The following is a 24,515-nucleotide window of genomic DNA, read 5'->3' on the forward strand; positions in this document are numbered from 1 at the left end:
ATTACTGTGAATGCAAGCAGATGTCCAAGGCCAAATGATAATGTTGTGTTATTATACAGCACTTACTTGTAAGAGCTTCATATAGACCAAATATACCTACAAACTCACTCAACCTGTGTTGGTACTCACTCAACCTCAGCAGGATAAAAGGCTGACCTCTCTGGGAGCTGAACCTGCAACCTGCAGAGCACACGCACATTGCAGTAGTGAGCGCTGAACCCACTGAGCTATCTTACCGGCTATAGCTATCAGAAAACTAGCCACTTAAGAAACACAGAGCCACATGCTGCTGACCACAGCCCAGGAGCCCCAATTTTAAATTAGGGGTAGCAAGGGAGACCACAGGGGTAGCAAGGGAGGCTTCAGGGGTCACCAGGCAGAGCCCTGGCAAGTGGCAACCCCTACATGACATCCATGCCAGATGTGGTTTGATTTACAAATACCCGTTTCATTACCTTGCGCTATCTATTGCCTGACATATGTGGGAATTTGCTCCTCTACCTGTTACTAAATGGGTGCAGCAACGTTCACAGAGAATGATCAGGAGCCGATTGTGTTTGAGCTAGCTTTACCATAGCTGGGAGCAGGCTGTACCAGTTATGCTGTACGGCCCCTTGGGCATCAAAGCTGGTTGTATTTGTTGGGCAATATGGGCATGAGCGAAATGTAACTGTATCCGTTTTGGAAGCTGGCTGTACCTGTTCATTGGCATGAATAGTTAGGTAAAGAGTATTGCATGCTGCTACATTGCTCTCAAAGCATTTAGGCTTCCTTGATAGAGATGGATTGTGGCCCTGCCCATGGTAAAACATGACTTTTTTTCTGTGGGGAGGGGTTGCAACTGGGGGAAAAGATGAGGGAAAAAGTGTCAGTACTGAAAAGTCAGTTGAGCTGGGAGCAGCCTCGGACTGGCCTGTAGGACAATAGGCCCAGGGCCAACCAAAAACACAAAATGCTGGTGTGGGACCGTTTTTTTGGCCAAAGTGGGACCCTGTAGTGATACACGAAATTGCAACCTTGCCAATCAGGGCTTTAGATGACAGCATTAGCCGCTGAAAGCCAATAGTGTATTCAAAGTATGTGCTAAAAATGCTGACAGTAGTCTGTTGTAGCACTTCCATTATGCAGTAGTGAGCTACAAGGAATATGCAGGCCTAGTATGAGATAGGTCAAATTAAACATTGTTGATAGACAGGCAGGGAGGGCCCCTAGCCATGTAGCTAATAGGTTTTTGGAGTGTTTGGAACATCATGGCACCTATATAGCGCTTGGATAGCCAGTCTTAAGCGCTATAAACACTAAGCTATGAGTGCATGCCTTTTAGAGCTTGCAGATGGGGTTAATACATCCCTGCTTCCCTTAGAATATTCAGCCTCACTAACGTTAGCCCTGGCTCCAAGCTAATCTTCCTTTTCCCTGGGAAGGTACTGATAAGACATTCCTCAGCCAGCGCAGATGGGAACAAGGGAGGGGGTAGGAGCGAGCAGGGAGCATCTCAGAGAGCTGGGTTTTTTCCATGAACCAGCCTCACAGAGAAAGTTCTGGAACTATGCGTCATGGTGACTGACAGCAAGAGAGTATAAAGTATCCATGCACACATGGGATCAGGGGGAGATCGCCTGTGGACTTGATTCGTGTACAGTCAGGTGCCCGGAATTGGCTCTCACGGTGTCCTCCAGCCTTGTTTTTCTATGAGCGGGGCTTGTTTTACAGCTAGCTTATGAGAAACCCAGGTCTCCCAGGGCTGAGATTAAGGGACGTAAGACTGTGTTTCTCTATGTTTCTCTATATTTCTCTATGTTTCTCTATGTTTATGTTTCTCTATATTTCTCTATGTTTCTCTATGTTTATCTAAGTTCCATGTTTCACTATATTTTGCATTGCTCTTTGTTTTATGTTTTGTAATATTCTCTAACTTGAATCCCAAATGTATATGAAATTCACTGCTTAGAATAAATATGCTAACACTTTGAGGGTGTCATTTGTCACTTGCATGAGATCACTGCTCAGCACAATAGAACCTGTATTTTGGGCTGAATTGGGTATTTTTGCTCTCAAAGGGCTGGCCCCGAGGAAGATTTTGCCCAATATCAAGACATTTGGTGGCAGCTTTGTGGGATTTGTGAAGAGCAGTGCCATGACATGACAAATGGTGTGAGAGAACACAGTGTAGAGTGGGGAGCAGGCTGTCGCATTTCCTTGATGGTCTCACTGCAGCTCTGAGACTTCAAAAGGCAGCAATGTTGTGTCGGCTTGCCGTGGCCGATAGCTTGTGTGGTTAAGACTCCCTTCAGTAAATCAGTCGTGACTGACTTATTGCATGGGATTGGTGCCAGGGAGTACAAGGCAATAAACGAGCGGGAAATGGCTTTGTTTAAAGCACTCCGATGAATGGTTAAGAAAGATGTATGCTCAATTAGAAAAAGAATTTTATCATGTGGTTTCCCAGTTTAAAGTTGTAATTTGGAATGCATAATGAGACGGAGTTCTCATCTCTATTCTGTCATGAGGGCAGGAAAAATAATTGCAGGGATTTGACATGCAAATTGTGAATAGTAATTTAACCATTGACTCAGCCCCAGTGTGCTAGCGAGTGGGGGCTGTAATGTTCGGAGGCGAAGGTTCGTCTTTTTTGATATATGCTTTTGAAGGGTTGGCATTCCTGAATAATGAGGAAGGGGAATGAGCCATGCTTAGGAGAATGAGTAACATCTGTGCTGAGAGCCTAAAGAGTTTTTTCTTTCTTTTGGCAACTGTAAAATTCCATGTGCTAATGGTGGCAAATTCTGTTTAAAGGAAACACACTAAAATGGTTATATTGCATTTTAGGCTGTGCCATGCTTATATTGGGTGAGAGACTCACTTAAAAGGAAAGTGAGTGAATGTTATTTGGATTTTCGATTTTTGTGTACTGATTTGAAATTGCAGAACCAGCTTGCAATGGTTGGGGGGAAAAACAATTTATATTTTTCTAAATTGCCCCTGGAGTATTTTTGACTGTCCCCATGCTATGCCATGGATTTGTGCTGTTGCCTTATTAGTGATGTATGCTTTGGAAATAGTGACCTGTTGACTGTGATACATGGGGAAAAATGTTGTTGACACATTAAACAGCCCACAAGCAATAGAGTGTGGGTTGTTCTTGCAGAAAAAAAAACGTGCAGGGAGCTGCACTAAATATGGCATTTTTATTTTTTAAATGCACTGAACTGAGTGGTTATAGTTTGGCAATGGTACAACAGAATGAAACATCTGTGTGTGATAAGATAGCACAAAGATTTAATGGGTTGTGAGTTCTCTTGAAAGATCGCACATTACAAGAAAAAAAAGACGCTTTGACATTTTGCAAAATTACATGGAGTAGAAAAATGACAAGAAAAGTGCCGCTTTTGAAAAACAAGAGTCTTGCTGTATGTGCAGAGCTTGTGCCTTGAAGCTGTCTTGGGCGAGGTGCGTGAAGGCAAACAAAAGCAGAAACAGTACAAGAAAGAGTTAATCTGGATGAATTGTCTGAAACGAGTGAAGCCGCCACAGTATAAGAGTTATAGGCAAAAGAGATAAGCTGCGTGCTAATGGCGCTGCCAGGTGCACACGAAAGATAAACATGCCTGCATTCCTGAGGAAGGGGGAGCAAAAACAGAGAGCTGTTCAAAAAGTAAAGAATTTGCCCAGTAAACTGTGGTACGGAGCAAAGGCTTCATGCAGGATGGCAGACGGGCACATCACATCTGAACATTTACCTATGCATCTGTGAATGGGCCAAGAAAAGACAGCTGCCCATTCCAACAGACATTACTGTGCAAACCGCATTCCCATGTGATGTGATGTGAAGTGAAGTAAAGCGCTATTGCTGTGCAAGCTGCATTCCAATGCTCCATGTGATGTGAACTGAAGTAAAGCGCTGTGCACTGGAGAAGAAACCTCTAGGCGCTTTGAGAAGAGAAAATACACATCTGGCAAACTGCAAGCTACATTGCCAGGGATGGAGTAACTGACAAAGACATTATGGCCTTCCAGATGGAAGCAAAACTGACAAAAGTGCTTAGCCGTTTTGCAAGAGACAACATGCAGAGCGGGGCTTTGAAGTACAACATGAACACTGCACATTAGCCATGATCCAGAAGCCACACGGCTTAGTGCAAGAATGAATGATTTGTTGAAGCAACAAAAGAAACTGACTCAGACTATCGCACTCAAAGGAGTGGTTCAAAAACAGCAAACGCCCTTTGAAAAAATGACAAGTGAAAAAACCAGAGACTTGAAAAGACACTGCTAAGAAAAGAAAGATAAATAAACAAAGCTGCTTGTACAACTGTAAGCGGTATTGGACTGAAAGACTTTACCTTTGAAAAATGGAGTGATGCCAGCAGGGCAACCTAAACCAAGATCATGGGACACTGGAAGCAAGTTGGCGCCTGGCATTGGTGATCGCTTTGGTGAAAAAGAAAAGCATTGTGCGACCTGGGTACTTACTATATGGCTTTGTAAAAGCACAGATCAGTCTGAGGTACCATTGACCAGCTATGATTGCATTGCACAAATGAGTTTGTGATTAGGCAGTTACACCCCGTATGGTTGAGTGTAAATAAGCCCCCAGAAACATGCAGAAAGGTGATAAATAATTGCAGTAGCAATGACAAAGTGTGTAGTTACCTGATGAGACTTTTTGAAGATGGGGGTGGTATTATGGGAAGGGGTGGATAACGCTGATATTGAAGTTTTGATGACATCCTAACATTTCTGTTTGTATTTTGCCTAGGCAAAGCACGACAAGACATTTCATAATATAGGAAGTTAATATGCAGTTTGTGGGTGACACTGATCAAAGAAGGGTCAGACGCATTCTCAGAGAAAGCGAGCCACTGCGACATGCTATTTCAACTTTAACGTGCCCTGCACCGCACTCAATGCTGTAACCTGCGAATAGTGTCCAACAGAGTAATAACTTTTGCTGAACTGGCACGGTGCAGACTTGGCTAATTATCAAGTATTTGATGCTACACATTTAAATGACATGTTTTGCCCTTTCTTGTTTAAAGGACTATGGACAATGAATTGTGGACTGTAACATCAGGCACCACATACAGCTGTGTGACACAGCAATTGAATGCTAACACATTGAAAAATGGTTTTTAAATGCACTGTTGAGATGAATCTGAAAAAACCAAATGGTTTTACTCTTCCAACTGAATGGCTTTAACCAGAGATGTTTTGTTTTTTGAAAAAAAAAATATTCTACATTGCACGTAGGCAGGAGAATGATTTATGAACTGTTGGGGCAGCAGAATTATGCAAGCAGGAGCGTAATTTATTTTGAGATAAGATGGGTGCGCACATCAAAGTCACCTGTGCGTAGGTTAAGATTCTTAATTGAAGTAATGCTGCCAAGTGTATGAGCTATAATTTGAAATGGTAATCTTTGAAACACTGGATACTTTTACAGCCAGCTTAAGGCAGGTAAATGAAACCATGACTGACTTGATGTTTGATTTTATGACACAGAGTGTGACACGGTTTTTTGTTAAACCAACCAGTTTCATGTTTTTGTGGGGACAGCTGTCTCCAGCACACTAATGCAAAGAGTCACCTTTTGATTGTAAACATTTGGAATAATTCTTTGGAAAAGCGCTACAAATGAGTATCCACATGGAATTGCTAGAGTACTGGCCTGGCACATTGTCAGGCATCTTTTGTCACTGAATGGATACCATTTGTTTAATTTGTCTAATGTGATGTTTTTCTGACCAAGAACTGCAGCGAGTGTTCTCGCCAAGATTTAATGAACTATAACTTGACTAAATGAATTTTTTCCATGGTGTGATGAAACAGCCACTGCCGGATAGTAGTATGGTGTTTGTGGCTAAAGTTAATATTGTATATGGTAGATATCCCACTTGAAGAAGGGTATTCTCCAAGTCACAGAAGGTAGACACTGTGAACCTGTTAGATTTTCCAGTGGTAAGACAACATGTAAATTGTAGACTGGTAATGCACACCTTCATTATTACAGTGCTACACTTAGACATAGATTTATCATGAGGCAATGTTTCCTTAGTACTACCAAGCTGCTACAAATGGAGTCCATTTCTATGGCCCATCACTAGAGTGCGTGTAGCTAGGGAGCTAGATTCATTAATTGCAGGAGCTTTATATGCTTGTGACATAGAAACTGTGCACTATAAGCTAGCCACTATGGGTTCTGATGCCAGCTCTGCTATAGAACTTCTGGCCTAGTGGGGCCCATTGATATGCCCAGCACTGCTACAAGTATTGACAGCCAATTGAAGATAACAGAATTTTAGACATGAAGACATTTTTGTCTGCCATAGGGCAGGTCAACAAGACTGCTAAATACACACAATGCATTGTATGGCAAACATTGTTAAATCAGCAGGTGTTGGCTTTTTACTGGGTGGGGGCGACCATCCTCCACACACTGGCACGCAGAGCTACAGTTACCAGCATACATATGGATTGAATTGCTTGCTTTTGATTGCATGAATAACACATGCCATGCTTTGATGTAAATTAGTAGAATTGTTTTTATTTAGACAACCTGGTGCCCATGGGTTCACCTTGTTCACGAAATTAGATGGTTTCTGGTTGGGTTCCACCTACCTGGGGGAAGTGTCTAGTCACACAGCCCATAGTCACGCTTGAATGCCCTGGGATCAGGGGGAGGGTAGGCCCTTAGGGTGAAAGGCTGCCAGGTTTTAGAATTGGTAACCATACATAAATGCAATAGTGCATTATAGATTAGACTACACTGGATTGCCTTGACATTTTAACTGCATGCTGCTTTTTAACTGACAATCAGTTATACAAAATTGATTTAGGTATTTTTGTGTAGGCCAGGTTTTGGCTAGAGTAAATGTCCATGTTCACTTGGCGTAGGTATTTTTGTGTAGGCCAGGTTTTGGCAAGGGTATATGTCACTGTTCACTTTGTGTACATTTTTGTTTAGGTAGTGTTTTACCTTGCATGCCACGCTAACTAACCGCTAGAAGATAGTTTGCTTAAACCTCTTGCAAAGCCCCAAGGTCTTTATCACTGCACTAAATACTATATTGATAGGTATTAGTCAGCATTTGTCGCACAAACGTTGAATAGGGGTGGAATGTAGTGATACACGAAATTGCAACCTTGCCAATCAGGGCTTTAGATGACAGCATTAGCCGCTGAAAGCCAATAGTGTATTCAAAGTATGTGCTAAAAATGCTGACAGTAGTCTGTTGTAGCACTTCCATTATGCAGTAGTGAGCTACAAGGAATATGCAGGCCTAGTATGAGATAGGTCAAATTAAACATTGTTGATAGACAGGCAGGGAGGGCCCCTAGCCATGTAGCTAATAGGTTTTTGGAGTGTTTGGAACATCATGGCACCTATATAGCGCTTGGATAGCCAGTCTTAAGCGCTATAAACACTAAGCTATGAGTGCATGCCTTTTAGAGCTTGCAGATGGGGTTAATACATCCCTGCTTCCCTTAGAATATTCAGCCTCACTAACGTTAGCCCTGGCTCCAAGCTAATCTTCCTTTTCTCTGGGAAGGTACTGATAAGACATTCCTCAGCCAGCGCAGATGGGAACAAGGGAGGGGGTAGGAGCGAGCAGGGAGCATCTCAGAGAGAGCTGGGTTTTTTCCATGAACCAGCCTCACAGAGAAAGTTCTGGAACTATGCGTCATGGTGACTGACAGCAAGAGAGTATAAAGTATCCATGCACACATGGGATCAGGGGGAGATCGCCTGTGGACTTGATTCGTGTACAGTCAGGTGCCCGGAATTGGCTCTCACGGTGTCCTCCAGCCTTGTTTTTCTATGAGCGGGGCTTGTTTTACAGCTAGCTTATGAGAAACCCAGGTCTCCCAGGGCTGAGATTAAGGGACGTAAGACTGTGTTTCTCTATGTTTCTCTATATTTCTCTATGTTTCTCTATGTTTATGTTTCTCTATATTTCTCTATGTTTCTCTATGTTTATCTAAGTTCCATGTTTCACTATATTTTGCATTGCTCTTTGTTTTATGTTTTGTAATATTCTCTAACTTGAATCCCAAATGTATATGAAATTCACTGCTTAGAATAAATATGCTAACACTTTGAGGGTGTCATTTGTCACTTGCATGAGATCACTGCTCAGCACAATAGAACCTGTATTTTGGGCTGAATTGGGTATTTTTGCTCTCAAAGGGCTGGCCCCGAGGAAGATTTTGCCCAATATCAAGACAGACCCTTATTGGCCCATGTGGGCCAGTTTGATGAGTTAATTCACACTGCGACTAGTAGTTTTGACCAGTGTTGCTTGCTGAATAAATATTCTTTAAAATATACAATTTGCATGTCACTTTATCAAAAAGCTCCGCCTGGGTACTATTCAAACAGTATCACAAAAGGAATGAAAAGCCATTTGCAACTGCGGGCCACTTTTTCTTTGGTGCCTGAGACAATTGCATGGCCCAGTCTGACCCCGGATGATAGCTAGCCTTTGTTGCTGACTGTGTGCAGTTCGGAAGCACCCCACAGTGTCTTTGTTGAGGGCATAGGGGCATTGGTATCCCGAAAGGGGTCACTTTTTCTGAGGCAAGGGGTGGGCCACTTTTTTGAGGGGAGTGGTGGGCCACTTTTTTTTTGTTGTCCGGGCCTATTTCTTGTTCCAGTCCGACCCTGTTGGTGGGTCGATGCCCCCTCGCCCATTATGGCCATATCTTTCCTGGCCAGAGCCCTTAAGCTGGTGTTGTACTCCGTTGGGCATGATCTAAAAAGATCTGACAATTCCAGCCTTTTTCCCTTGGCTGCAGTTGTCCTCTTATGTTGTAGGTGAGCAGCAGGTCAACCCCAGAGGTTTGACCCAGAACAGATACTTTATTTGAAACAGCTTTCTGAAAAATCTGAGAATTGTAAAGGTCTCTAGCGTGAAGCAAGAATCCACAGCTGCAAGGGGGAAGTTGGATCATTCACAAAAAACATAAAAGTAGTACCTGTATGAGGGAAATGAAGGGGCTGTGGGTTGAAAATTGCAATGATCTGCAGGAAAGAAAAGTGATACAACAATTCATATAAATTCTGATGTTTGTTTTTGGAAAAGGAAAAAATGTATTGAACTGGGTATCAGTATCAAGCTACAAATCACTTTGACACATGTACCGCACTCCCAGGGCCTTCTATGGCGTTCTCCGAATATAAAGGTACATTAAACATAGTTTCTTTCATTGAGGGGATCTGGGGGAGGAGAGTAATGTTTTAAATGCATTATCTGAAGCCGCCTTACTTCTCCTGAATGTGGAGACCTGATTCTTTAAGATAGCTAATGCTGTCCATGGTGCAGTAACAGATGACAGAAATCATTACAGTTAAAAGTGAAAGTATGTTTACAGTTCAAGACTTCTACATCAGCCCTGCTAATCCAAGGACTTGCAAGCCCCTGCCAAAAATAGAGCATGATTTGTCCCACTTCTACTTTAGAGATACAGTACCAATTAGATTGATATGCAGTTCTTTAGCCTTAATAGATGTAAAGCTGATGAACACAAACATTGTTGATTACATTTTTTTAAAAAGATGAGTGTATACCACTAAAGGGTTTGTTTTCAAATGCAGAATTATGCCTGGTTATGGGAAAAAAAAATGTCCCATGAGACTACATTGACTGCAAAATGTACAAAGACATTGCAAAACGCAGACACGTTTATTGCAATTAATGTACTTTTTTCTATGAGACAAACCTGTTTGACCATCTGCTCCCCATCCACATGCATAAATCTCGCCTTTTTCAGTTCTGAAAAGACTATGGTCTTGTCCACAAACAATCTGTAAACAAAGGGGGAAAAGTAGGTCAATCGATAAAGTTGGTTATAAAAAAATGTAAAGTACATAAAAGTGATGTAAATGATTTAGCAATATTAACTATTAAAATACAAAACTTTATTCTCCCACATTGGACTTTCATTGCTATGACAACATTTACTCCAAAACCAGTCAACAATTCCCTGGCAAGGAAGCTAAAGTATTTACTCAACACACTGCAATTCCATCTAAATTCAGAGCCATGATAACTTAAGTGGGGCTGTATTCAGTCATGTTCAGAAAGCAAATTAAGATCATGCAGCAAACCAACCCATGCAGGAATGGAAACACACTACTATTTAACTTACAGGATAAAGTGCCTCAGGCACACAGTATCAGGGTACTGCAAATCATGACAGAATTTGATGATTGTTAAGATGGACTTCTAAAATCAGTCCGTGGGGAAGAGAGGCAGATTTTAGGAGGCCACTCTTTATGGTAAACAGAGACTACACAGAGGTTAGACAAAACCTAACCAAGATGGAGTGGAAGAGCAGTCAAGGCTTAGTCTCAGGAAAAGTGTGAGTGATCTAGGGCTACAATTTATCCACACAAAACACCACCAATAATTCAAGTTAGTCGGTAAGTATATGAAAAATACAATTAATTATTAGGCTTTTCTAAACACACCAAGCATAAAAAATCACAGGTAAGTATAGTACTCAAAACCATGTATCGCATATACACGCATTCCCCTTTTAGAGAGATTACACATCAGTAAGTAGTCAACAGGTTACGTTGTGGTGCATTTGTATAGTGCCTTATGTACCATTAATATGATCACAAAGCGCTGTGTGTTAAAGCCCTCAGGGATCATGGTACTTATCAGTAAAGAGAGTAGTGTGGCATATAGTGCTTGGGTGCACTTGGTATGAGAGCAGCCAGAGTGGCTTGTGTGAGTTAGCTGCATTCTAAACCTAAGCACGGTGGATGTCGGAGGTCAGTGTAATGTGCGCAGCAAGGAAAGCGGTTTCCGAGTCTGCATTCTGGCTGTCGTGGGGCATGTGTAAGATTATGTGAGCCGCTAGGCCGATTTATTCATGGGGTATAGCTGTGTTCTACCAGGCTGTTGTGGTGTTCTATGAGTGAGGTAGGTATGTGTGCAGCTGTCGAATTGATATAGAGGGGTGTAGCTGCGTTCTATCGCTTGTTGATGTAAAGTGGAGAGTGAGAGGTAGGAATGAGTGTCTGCGGTTTGACGGTGGTCCCCTTACTTGGTATGCTTTCGAAGGTCAGTGCGTCGGCCGTGTCTGCTCCGGCGGTTCATGGTAGTGTTTTTCAGGGAGAGGTAAACTAGTTGGTGGGGTATGATTTGCTATCTTGGTCGGGCCATCTTTTTCCAGCCACTCTGTAGGTGGACATCTGAGGGCCCTTTTTCCAGGTCCCTGTAGGAGTTTTAGGCTGGGTTGCTGGGTGCTTCTTTGGTTATTGTACGATTCCCCAGCGGGTTGTAGTTAAGCATAGTTGCTTCTGTGCCACCGTTGCAGGGTTGTACGTTTTTGTAAGGGTCGCCTCTGTTGATCATATAGCACTAGCTATACTTTGGTGTTTGTTCTAGGTGCAAGCAGCTTGATTAGATAGAATAATCACAATCCCAGTTCCCTCAGTCTTATGAAGCCCAGCCCTATGATGTATGGGGCTGTGTGCCCAAAAGTCACAAGTTCCACTAAGGTTTCTCCAGGGGAGGTATTTCAGAACTGACGCAGTGGGCTGTGGTTCATGATTGAAAAGGGCTTTAACCCCTTAACTGCCATGGGTTTCCCCCCGGGGCCAAGGCCTTTTCTGGTGATTTTATGTCACCATTCAATCCCTTGTAACTTTTTTGTTACAGGAGATATCTCTGCCAGATGTTGCCCCTTTTTTCCCCCCCCCAACATGTAGGCGGTTGTAACGCCACCAAGGAACCCCCCTAGGGGGGGGGTTCTCAAAATGCCAATAAAATAAAATGATGTACAAAGAAACCTGTAGTTTTTTCCTTGCAAGAGCTAGGAAAAAATGGTTTGCGGTGCCGAATTCGCCATTTTCCAGGCTTTCAAGAACAGGTTGAGTGGAAACAAAAAAAAAAACACAAACATCATTTGATAATCTAACCAGCCGTGTTATGAAAGGTAGGCGATTTTGACCTTTTTTGTCCAATAGGATATGCGTGGACGGAATGGAAGGGTAGGAAAGCTGAATCAAAGACAGAAGGGCATACAGTTCGAAAAGTAGACAAAATTCCAAGCTTAGGAAGGGGTGATTTGCACAGGTCAGGCAACAACTATGTAGGGAAAAATTCCATAGTTTGGGGAAAAATTGGGAAACTTACTGGAAAAAGAAAAAAAGGTATGTGGTGGACATGGTTGGCCCGTTAAGGCAATGGCTTCTGTGAATGTCAGGAAAAGCAATGCTCCGCTACATTCCCCCGACTCTTCCAGTTAGGAAATCATGCATTTTTTCCGTAATGTTTCACAAAACAAGCAAGCAATACCACAAGCAAAAAACGGAGCCATGGTACACTGGATTTTTATGCTTACGGCCTAAACAGATGTACTTAGCATGTGTAAATAAGGAAAACAAATGTGGTGAGGAAGGGCAAGCTTACATTATTTGAAAGAGCACAGGCAGACCTTTTGAAGGGTAGGCGACTTGTGCAGGTTACAAAAGTGTATAGTGCCTAAAGCAGCGACTAAATGTAGGTCACATTTGGGAAATCAAAGGGTTGTGTGACAAAGTCCAACAGCAAATGTGTCGAAACGTTATGAAAACCACGCGAACACAACAAATGTCGTACCTTTTCGCGTTCCCACAGGCGTCCCGACAAAAACAGTACCTCACATGTGTGGGTGCACCTACCTGGGCGCAAAGGGAAAAGACTAAAACACTGGTAACCCCAGGTTTTTCAGCAGAGCAGATTTTGTGGGATTTTGCTCATGTGGACAACCTACAGATTTGGACCCACAGTGTCGAAGCCACCAAGGAAAACCGTGAACCCCATGCATTTCCGAAAAGAAGACACCCGTGAGAATCGACAGAGGTCCAACGTGCCCGAATCGCCCCAGAATGTATTACCTACAATCCCTGGCAAAGTCTGAAATGTGATGAAAAAACCCACAATTTTCAGACATTTCACTCTGCCCACCCACCGAAACGTGATGCCAACAACCACATGTCCTACCTTTGCAAGGAAAACAGGGAACCCCATGCATTTCCGAAAAGAAGACACCCGTGGGAATCCACAGATGTCTGACTTGTGCGAATCGCCCCAGAATGTATTACCCACAAGCCCCGTCAAAGACCCACATGGGAGACAGCCCAGCAAAGCCAGGGACATTACCCCCGACTTTCCTGGAGCTCTGGCTGGCCTGTGTTGCAGCTTTTCCCTCGGGGAAAGGTCAGGGACCCTGCCAGGGCTCCCTGGAACCGCTGCTGGGCGTGGGGACAGTCAAACGACATGGGAGACCGTTAGGGAGAATTCTCATAAATGTGCTAATTCCCTTCACCTTAGAGACTCCCAGCAACGTTGCTGGATTTTGAGGACTTGATTTCTTTACCTTTAAAGAGTGTGAGCTTTTTTTCCCACTCTCATGTATTTTGATGTGTGCTTTACTCTTGTATTCTTTGATTATGGAGTTTTAGATAACTCCATAGGCATCATCTTTTCATGTGTGTAACACAATGCCTTCAGTGCAGTGACACAGGGATGTCTTTTAGACTTCCCAAAGGTTTAAATACCTTCTCTGGGATAAACTACTGTTTCGAGAATGTAAGGTTAAATTGACTTTACTAGTCTGTTTAAATTCCTAGACCCAGTGCACACTATCTTCCTATAGAATGCTGGAGGGGTTACCTAGTATTCCCTGTGCCTAGAAACTCATGTAGCAGTCAAATGCTACCCTTTTCTATCGAAATGGCTGGTGGCAGTGGTTTTATAATGAACTACCATGATTGTTCCCGACTGCGAACACTGGTAGCTAAAAATCGCAGGAGCCATGTTTTTCAAGAGCGCGCCTTAAGCCCCTTTGTTTAAACAGGTCCCGGTCTTCTTTTTTCGCCATTTCTTTTTTGGAAAGGTCCTTCTAGTGTTTCTCTCTGCGTGCCAAACCAGCTTTGGCGGGCTTCAGTGTGTCTGTGGTAGGCAGAAAGTGAGGGAGGTGCACTAAACTCCCTGTGCTTAGTCTCCTAGGAGACCCAAATGCACTCTGACGTGATTGTCTGTCTGCTAAGGACAGCCCCCTTCTGGGTGAATGGCAGCTTAGCTGGAATGAAAGAGAGAAAACTGTTTAAAAGGCGAGTCTCGTGGACTGGAAAGCAGAGTCAACCACTGGAACGAAAGAACCGAAGACAAGCTGGAAGAGGACAGCTGCTGCAACTACTGGACCGTTGGTTTGCCCGGTGAAGCCCTGCTGCAGGTCCGAATTGCCAAGTTCATCTCGACAGAGAAGCCCTTTCAAGGATGAGTTCTTCCTTTGAGTTGGTGGGACCAATCAACTCGTAAGCCACCTGGATACCATTCTCAAGGCTGGTTAGGATTAACCAGGGAGAGGGACTCCAGCTTGTGTGCTTGAATTACAGCTACTGGAACTGAAGTGACTCCATTTTGTCAGCGCTTTCCGACGATCCCGTGCAGTGCAGGAGTCCCCCGACATCCTGCCTCTTATCCCCACGACTGAAGCTCAGGAACAGTGAGATCTGCAGGAACTGCCAGGAACCAACGTCTTCAGCTGCATCTTGTTCTTCATTTTAAGGTACTGTGCCAACCAGATTGCATGAACTTACCGCTCGCTGTGAAAGTTCGCAGAACTTTCCCAACTTGCAAGCCTAATCAGCTTGTGACCCAACAAATTATTCTTTTTCGTACAAACTACTTCTGGGAACTGTGGCAAAGACTTTACAGTTTACTACAAGACCTGCTCTTTCCTATACAAGACACTAGCCCATTGACTTTGGCCTAGGCCTATTGAACTGAATTTAGTCCTCTAGTGAACTGAAACTATTTGCACTGCCTAAGAAAGTATTTGTGATCTATTCTATTAACTTGTGCCTTTGCCTTTCCATTTAAAGTGACTGAAATTCCATTTGGCTCCTATTTCAGGGGAGCTTAACTTGTTCAGAAACGTATTGGTTTTGTGTTGAAGTATATTTGTGTATAATATTAAGTTGCCTACCTCTAGTGAATGTTTTCTAAATGATTGTGTTATAACTGTACAAGTGTTTTAACAAGAAACCTCGAGTATAACTGTCTACTTGAACCACTGTTATTGTAAGAACTCTGTGTAATTTGATTTACTGCTCACATTCCCTCTTGAGATAAGCCTGGCTGCTCAGCTCGCTACCACAAACTGTATAGTACAGACTTATACCAAAGGTTGGTTTTGCTTACACCTGTAGTCCTAATTGTATGTGGTGGTCGCAGAGGGTACTGCATGCAATTCTGCTTAACAGAGACAGCCGCCCAAGGCAAGGGACATCACCCCCGACCATCCTGGAGCGCTGGCTGCGCTGCATTACAGAATTTGCCTTGGGGAGGGGACCCTGCCAGGGCTCCCTGGAGCTGCAGCTGTGCTTGGGGACGGTACACCCACAGGGCAAACAGATGTCCAAGGCTGGGGACATCACTTCCAACCGTCCTGGATTTCTGGCTGGGCTCCATTACAGCTTTTCCCATTCGGGGTGGTATTGGCACACTGCCGGGACTCCCTGGTGTCCCTGCCCCCCCCCACTTTCATTGTCATGCAGTTGCCCGGGCAACAGTGGTTTTCGTGGGCTAGTGCATGCCATGTATGTATGTATGGGCTCAGGAAGTGGGCTGGGACTCTCTGGTCCCAATCCACATACTGGTGCCAGTATGTAGTGTGCAACCATGAGTCACCCCCACAGTTGTCCCTGATTGGACCACTGCTGGTGTGCATGTGGAGGGGCAGAACTTTCTGTTGGAGGGCTGTTTTGATCACTTACCTGAATTTATAATACGATGAGCACTGCAGCAATTCCATCACATCAGAAGAGAAGCAAAGTATCCTGTGTAGCTGTGCAGACGACGGAAGACCTGAGGAACAAATCAGGAACAAATCCGGAAGAGGCACCATTCTTGCTGCTGTCCCGGTGAAGCCCTTCTGGACTACCTGATTTCTGAAGACCCTTGCAGGTACTTCCACCCTTTGGACTGGTGGGAGACCAAGCTGCCTAGACGTCTTCTCTGCAGTGTGGAGTCTTCAGAGGCGTCACTGGGCCACCCGGTTGCGCATTATTGCACGGAACTTCAGGTGTCTCCAGCTAGTCATACAAGTCACTTACCTGTCAAGGCTCAGCGTCCCAGCATCGACAAGTCCAGTTCTGAAAGGCTTCCTTTGTTCGCGACTACAGATATGCCTGCTGTCGCCTTTGCGTGGTCACCATTGCTGGAACCGGCCTGCCCAAGTCTGGTAGAGAGCCTTGAAGAGTCTTGCATCTCGGCCTGAGACATATCTCCACTGGAAAGGGTTGGACTAAGCTCCTGGACTCGACCGGATAATAGCTTGCACACTCAGCTCCTGGGTATCTTCAACTGAATCCAACGGTGGGAAAACCTACCTCCAGCGACCCCCATTCAACCTGCCAAGTCCATCTTGGAAAGTCAGAGTAAGGGCAGTGAGTACTCGCAATACCAACAGGTGCCCTTATCCCCTTCAATATAACGTTTGTTAAGAACTTTGATATATTATTTCTGTCATTGCTTTTCAAACATTTGTTGAGAAAAGTACTCTAGAAGCTAAGAAAAGTAATTTCTTACCTGCAAATCCCTTTGAAAGACTTCTGGGTCAATCTTCACACCCACAGGAATACTTCCTAACTTTATTCCAATTCTAAAGGCACTTTGTGAACTTTTTGGGCACAAGGCCCCATTTGGATTGGAATTGTAAAGTTTAGGGCTTCAATTCCTGTGGAATGCTGATTCAAATGCCTAGTTTAGGGCTTTAATTTCTCTGGACTGTTAATACAAATGCCTAATTACTTACCTTTTCCTTGCAGGTACTGGTGTGATTTATATGCATTGGTTTAACTAACCGACTGTATGGCATAAATTACTTAGTGTAATTGTATTTCTGATAATAGTATCTGCTTAAATTCACTTGATTTGCATAGGCCGACCTCTGGTTGTGCGGAGTATTGCATGACTGGTTTTTAAAATTCTAAAAAGGGACAATGTCTGGGCTGGTTTGTAATACTATTGCTATTATGACATTTGCTGTACCCATGGTCCTTCATGCGTGGAGGTACCTCAGATTGATTTGTTTCTGACGTGAGGGAGCATGAAGTGTATGCGTGATGTGATGAAGCCGACATGATTCCCCGGAAACCCTGACATGGGACCCTTCTCATGTGGCCAGGGAAAGGCAGACGGTTCCTGATCCTGACCCTGAGGATGGTGTTCTTTAGGAGGATCACACGGGGAGGGGACCAGGTCAGGAAAACTGGCATGCCTCCCTTAATAATTTCGCTAACGACCATACAATCTTAATGGCCTATTGAATCATGTGATGAAAGAAATAATTACAACATTGGGGACTCAGAGGCACTAAACTGCAAGATGCAGTCTAGTGGGTGTGATGGACCACACCTGAGCTGGATTTTTGAATATATAAGGCCCCCACATGTGCAGGCTATTAGAACAACAGGGTGGAGTTGCAGACAGTACCAGTTGCAGATGCAGTGGAAGCAGAAGGGAGACGCCAGAACCGCTGTTAATTTGCACTTGGGTGTCGGTCTTGAGAGGGTCTCCCAAGTTGAAAAACCAGAACTGCAGAGTTCGCACAGCGGAAAGCGTCATTGTGGTTGACTTTGCCCCTAGAGAGAGAGGCTCCACAGTGGGCATGTTGTGTCACAGTGGCAGGCGAGCACCAGCTGACACCAGGAGCAAGGAAAGCTCATTTCCCATTTGGTGTGGGCCGTAGGAGCCAAGAAGCAGCTTACCATACAGACGGAGGCAAAAGAAGCAGATCGAGGATGAACAGCAAATCGCACAGACAGGTGTGAATGAACCAGTGAGTTTAACATCAGTAGGTAACCCCGGTAAACTCCGTACGGGACTGCTGAATAATACAAAGCATTTTGAACACCAAACTTATAGAAAGAAATCTTATTGGTGAGATGAGAACTGTATAAAAAGGCAAGAAGGAAAATATTATCAACATTGTGTTAGGGAGAATTCTCTGTTTAGGCTGAATTTCCTAACCTAGTGAGTCCCCCAGCAGCTTTGCTGGATTTTTGGGGTTTATTATTTTCTCCTGCCAAGAGTGAGACTCTTTTACCCTCACTCTTGGACATGATTTGAGTATGTTTCTTGACTCTAGATGTGTTTAATGGGCTTTGGGGTCTTTTACTCCATAGGGCTTCATGTGTTTTTGTGATATGTGTTACACAGCACCCTCAGTGCAGTAACACAGGGGTGTCATAGTGACCCCCCAATATAGACTCCATACCCTGGGACTGACTGTCTCCAAGGGCATGTAAAGTCACCATTGACTTTACTAGTCTCAAAATCTGAACAGAACCAGTACAAACCATCATATTGTGGACGTACTGGCCGGGGCAATTCGATTGCCCCGGGGTCTTTTAGTCGAGGGGGCACGTCTCCGTCCCCCCTGATCGAGTTTTGGCTGGTGGCAGTGGATACTACTTTTTATATTCGACCGCGAATATATCTCTATGGGATTTCCCATTGTTCGATGCTACCAACTTTAATTATTTAATTCCTATAGCCTCGAACATACCGCCGGTTTATTTATTTATTATTAATTCTCCGGTTGGTATTTTTTGCCAGAACTCGGTTCTAAAATGGCGTTTGTGTTCGCTTCTGTGACTCCAACCCAAGTCGAGCCCTTTGTTCCACGTTTTGGCGGGCTTCTCCACAGAAGCCCTCCAAAGTGGTGCCACTCTGTCTGGGGTACTTAGGAGGGGTGGAGGGGGATTTAGGCACCCTGGGGACTGAGCTGCCTAGGCAACTCAAGTCGCACTCCGTCCTGATTGGCCCAAGTGGTGAGCCGGCCGGCTCACCACTTAGCATGTTTGAGTGACAGCTAGGATGAGTGAATGGGGGTTTTCTGCATAAAAGCAGGGCTTTGGGGACTGGAACTTCAGAAGTCGCCACAGGACCTAAGAATCCGACGAGGGAGAAGCTAAGCCGACCTGCTATGACGACACCACCGGTGGAGCCCTGCTGAACCGTCTCACTACTTTTCCCAACGACAGAAGAGATCTCCAGCCCGGAGAGTCTTCTTCCTTCGACTGGTGGGGATAACCAGTCTGCTTCCTTTTTCGCTTCCTGGAGCATCTCGTGACCGCCTTGCCTGTGCCAAGCACCCCGGCAACCGGGATACCACGTTTTACCACTACCGCGAATCAAAGGGTAGTACCTTTAACCGGAAAACTCTGCGGCTGGTTTCTTCCCTGGCAGTGCAACAACCTTCATCTTTCCTCCTCGTCGAGATCTTCTCTTCCTCTGGACAACGCCGCGACTTGCACCCGCTGCCAGGAACAACTGCCCCGCTGGAGGATCCTTTCCACATAAGGTACCGTGTTCCGCCTGGCTTCCCTTGCAACCGACTGTACGGGGTAGATTTAGCCCCTGGCTTAGTCTGGGACACCCTGGCTAAACTTTTCTGAGCCTAACTAAAAACCTTTCTGAACTCCCTACAACACTTTTTAAGCCTGTTGTCATTGTGTGATCTTGGGTGCATTTGTGCCCTGCTCTCTCCAAGAGTGGGCCCGGCCTATGGACTTTGGCTCAAAAGTAACTTTGGACTTTCCTGCCTAGCTTAAGAGTTCCTAAGTATTAGTGTGGTGTATTTTCCTATATTCTGCCTTTTCCCCTCCCTTTTTCGTTAACTTATTGGAGTGCCATCTATAGTTAAGCACTCACCTCTGTCTGGAAATAAGTTGTGTTAACTAAGACTTGTCTGATAAGGAAATAGGGATGTATATATAATAATAGTAACTGTGTTTAGAGTGATTTACCATAATAGTGCTGGAGTGTTTCAATAAGTGTGTTTTTAAATAAATAATTATATACCTTGATACCAAAGCTCTGGTCAGTGTTTGCTTGTGCTATTGTATCAGAGTGTCTATTGTCTATACTTTGCATACTGCCTACCTCTTCTTGAGGGAAGTCTGACTGATCAGCCACAGCTACCAGGTAAATCTGGGTGGTGCAGACTGCTACCAAGTGGGTTTACTGCCAACGCCTGTAGTCTTAAATCTTTTGCAGTGGTCCCCAAGGGAACTGCACAGGTTTCTGCCTAACACTGGTGTACAGCGGTGGGATTTGTATTGAGTATACATTTTAGAGTGCTTTAAGAGACCTTAGTGCAACTAACCACAAAGCTTAGCACTGAAAAAGTAATCTTTCTAACATGTCAACTATGGAAAATTATAGTCAAGTGTCCCTTGCTACAAAAACGGCTGAGTGTTTAAGAGTTCTCTGTAAGCATAAGAATCTCCCGACTAAAGGCAAGAAAATGGAATTGATAGAAAGGTTGTTAGCTAACCAAAGTCTGGATGATGGTTCAGGGGAACCTACCATGCCAGAAACAGTAGATAACAGTATAGAGATTGATGTTGATCAAAATGTTGATAATCTTGAGGAAGAGTCAGAAGAGGAGGGTGAGGCTGCTGTGTCTGTCCCCCCTAGGCCTCCGTCTGCGCTGCCAGCTGTACCTACTGGACCTTTACCAGGTCCCACACTTAGTCCTCAATATCTTGAGCTAGAGAAAATGAAACTTGAACTAGAGTTCAAGAGACTGAATACCCAGGCTGAACAAAGACACCAAGAACTGAATCAAGAACTCAGGCTAAGGGAAATGGAGCTCAAGCATGAACTAGAAATGAAGAAATTATCTGTAGACAATGCTTCTCTCTCTGACTCCTCTAGAAGTTCCAGTCCTAAAAGACCCTGGATGCCTAAGGAATTGATTGGTATGTATGAGCCTAAGTTGGATGCGTTGGATTGGTTGTCTCTGTTTGAATATAATCCTGGGCTCCAGAACATCACAGGAAATTACTTACTCACCTGGTTGTTCTCTAGGCTTCCCCCTGTTGCAACTGATGTGGTAATGGAAATGTGGGAGGAGGATAAGAAGGACTATGAATGTGCGAAACCAGCTTTGATAGCTAGATTTGGGAAGACCCCTTCCCAGTATCTTAAGAGGTTTAGAAAAGCATGATGGCACCCCTTGGGCTACCTGGGTGAGTGAAGGGTTGAAAAACTTAGAGGGATGGATTAAGGGTTACAAAGTGAACACTTATGAAGGTATGAGAAATGTGTTTATGTTGGAGTCAATTTATGATGCCTGCTCTCCTGAGCTCAGACAACACTTGGCTGATTCAAAGGAATTAGATTCCAGAAAACTAGCTAAGGCTGCTGACTTGTGGGTTGCCAACCGGGCCACTCACAAGGATTCTGGGGTAACTCAGAAAAAGGATGAGGGGAGACAGCCTAAAAAGGACTCCAAAGAGAATTCCAATACTGCAAATTCCAAAGAGGGCCTCAAACAAAACCATAAGGGTAAGCCACAAGGGAAACCAAATCAGGCTAGTGTACCTTCTGGTCCGAGACCAGAAGGAGGTCAGAACAAGCCTCCATTCCAGAGAGCCTTTGGCTCTTGTTATGTTTGTAAGGCCACTGACCATGTGAAAGGAGATCCCAGAAGTAAGGGTACACCTTCAGGGATCCAGCTTGCCTCCTTAGCCTTCGCTCAAGAAGAGGAAGTCCCAATGGCAAGTGGAAACTTTCTACTGCTGGCTGATGAACCCATGGGAGTCTCAGCCAGTGTTTCTTTAGTCTCTCTGGGGTTGTGGGAACAACAGAATTTAGATGTATATAATTCAATCCCAGATAATAGTAAAGAGTATTGTAAGGACAGTGTCCAGGTGAATGGTCAGGAGACTCCTGCCATTAGGGACACTGGGGCCAGCATAACTGTGGTGGATGAATCATTTTCCAAGGCAGAGGATGTTGCTAAACCACCCAAATGCCTCACCAAGTTAGCTGGAGGGCCTGTGCAGATGTGTCCCCAGTTACCAGTTCTCATCCAGTGCAATTATATGACTGTAAAGATACCTGTCCGTGTACAATGCGAGGTGCCAGGAAGGGTTCTGTTGGGTAATGACCTGAAAGCTCTTGGAGTTGTGTCACATACCCCCAGACATCCTAGTAAAAGGTTACAGGAGCTCACTAAACCTGCAAGGGAGAAAACCTCGAGAGGTTCTTCTCAGGAGATGATGAAGAAAGATATCACTCCTCCTCCACTGGAGCAAACTACTGCAGTCTCAACCAGATCAGGAGAGAAGGGGCAACCCAAAACTCCAAGGAAAAAGCCAGCAGCCAGCACTCCAGTGCTTCCAACAAGGACTTCCCCTAGGTTGTCCAAGGTTACACCAGTGACTCCCCCCCCCCCCAGCTGAGGCTGAGAGGGCGATTGAGCCCTGTGTGGTTGAACTAGACTCTGAAGAAGAGCTAGTAGGAGGCCAAGACCTTATTGGAGATTTAGATCCCGCTGCCCATCCTGAGCTGCAGTCTTTACTGGCAGAAGGTGGACCCAGCAGATCAGCTTTCCGTAAGGGCCAAAGAGAATGTCCAACTCTGGAAGGTCTCCGCCAACAGGCAACTTCTCAGGCTGATGGGCAAGAACCTGGGAAGTACAGGTTACACTGGGAAGATGGCCTCTTCTACAGTGAACCAACTGAGTCTGAACCTGGAGACTACAAGCGCCTTGTAGTACCTCAAGAAAACAGACAACAGTTCTTACAACTCGCCCATGAGATACCTTTGGCTGGTCACTTGAGTTTCAAGAAGACCAAGGACAGGCTCTCTCTACTTTTATTGGCCAAAAATGGGGGCTGAAGTAGATAAGTACTGTAAGAGCTGCCATACCTGCCAGACTTCTGGTAAGGTTGGTTCCAAGAATGTGGCACCTTTAGTGCCTCTCCCAGTTGTGGGAGTCCCATTTGAGAGGGTAGGGATTGACATTGTTGGTCCCCTTGATCCCCCAACCTCCTCAAGCAACAGGTTTATCCTTGTTGTAGTAGACCATGCTACTAGGTACCCGGAGGCAATTCCTATGAGGACTGTTACAGCTCCGGCTGTGGCTAAGGCCCTCCTTGGTATTTTTACCAGGGTGGGGTTTCCTAAGGAAGTAATCTCTGACAGGGGGTCACATTTTATGTCCCACTACATGAAAGCCATGTGGAAAACCTGCAGAGTTACTTACAAGTTCTCAACAGCATAGCACCCTCAGACAAATGGGTTGGTAAAAAGGTTTAACAGAACCATGAAGAGCATGATAGGTGCTTTAGAGGAACCCGTTAAACGAAAGTGGGACCTTCTACTGCCATGCCTTCTCTTTGCTTATAGAGAAGTCCCTCAGGAGGGAGTAGGTTATTCTCCCTTTGAGCTTCTTTATGGCCATCCGGTCAGAGGCCCATTGGCCCCGATCAAGGAAGGGTTGGAGAGTGCTCCTTCCCCCAAGCCAGTCAGAGTGACAGACTATGTGATAGGTCTCCGCAGGAGAATGTCACAAGTGATGGCAGAAGCAAGTGATAACTTGAAAGCTGGACAAGCATTGGTCAAACACTGGCATGACCAAAAGGTTAACATGGTTGAGTTCACTCAAGACCAGCTAGTTCTCGTTATGCTCCCAACAAGGCAGAGGGCCTTACAAGACAAATGGATGGGACCCTTCAAGGTTGTGGGAAAACTTGGAGAGGTAAACTATCTGGTGGATCAAGGCAAACCCAGGGAAGCTCCCAGAGTCTTCCACACCAACCGCCTCAAAGCCTATGTCTCTAGACCTGAAGTAGGAGCCTTGCTTCTAGCTTCATCGGAAGAGGAGGAGGAGAGTGAAGCTCTACCTGACCACCTAAGAGGCTTACCTTTGGACGAAAAGGTTGAAGGGGTTAATCTCTCTTCAGATCTGACACCCGAGCAACAAGAGGAGTGCAAATCTATGTTAAATCAGTTTGCCTCCCTGTTCTCACTTTCACCAGGCTTGACCCCTTGGGGCCAGCATGATATTCTTACTGGTGACTGTCTGCCAATCAAAAGCAGAGGGTACAGAATGTCAGAACCCACATCAAAGGTGAGGTCAAGAAGATGCTTGATTTCGGGGTAATAGAGCCCTCTACTAGTCCTTGCTCTAGCCCAGTTGTGTTAGTACCAAAGGCAGGATCCAAAGAGTTGAGATTCTGTGTGGACTATAGAGCTCTTAATGCAGTCACCAAGACTGATGCCCACCCTTTGCCAAGGACAGATGAGTTGGTGGATAGGCTTGGCGCAGCCAAGTACCTCAGCACATGTGACCTTACGTCAGGCTATTGACAAATAGCCCTTACACACCATGCCAAGGAGAAAACTGCATTTTCTACCCGAGTTGGCTTATACCAATTCAAGGTTATGCATTTTGGACTGAAAAATTCACCTGCTACATTTCAAAAAATGGTAAACCAAGTTCTAGCTGGGATGGAGGACTTCTGCATGGCATACTTGGATGACACTGCAGTCTTCAGCCACTCCTGGGAGGAACATGTGAACCACCTGGGACATGTTTTGCAGGCTCTTCAGCAGGCCCATCTGACCATAAAGGCTAGTAAATGCCAAATTGGACAGAGTAAGGTGGTCTACCTTGGGCATGAGGTAGGAGGTGGAGAAATAAGGCCTCTG

At 44.8% G+C, this 24,515-nt stretch overlaps 1 protein-coding gene across 1 annotated transcript in view; it reads right to left on the reverse strand.

The window, feature by feature from the left end:
* The window catches only part of RCC1L (RCC1 like), a 338,336-nt gene that overhangs the window by 163,782 nt on the left and 150,039 nt on the right, over positions 1-24,515 (reverse strand). The window contains exon 6 of the mRNA XM_069614751.1: positions 9,721-9,805. Within this exon, the coding sequence (XP_069470852.1) occupies positions 9,721-9,805 (85 nt within the window). The remainder of the gene's footprint in view (positions 1-9,720; positions 9,806-24,515) is intronic.

This window comes from Ambystoma mexicanum, chromosome 9, assembly GCF_040938575.1.
Source record: "Ambystoma mexicanum isolate Mex_15411 chromosome 9, UKY_AmexF1_1, whole genome shotgun sequence".
Classification (NCBI taxonomy): Eukaryota; Metazoa; Chordata; class Amphibia; order Caudata; family Ambystomatidae; genus Ambystoma; species Ambystoma mexicanum.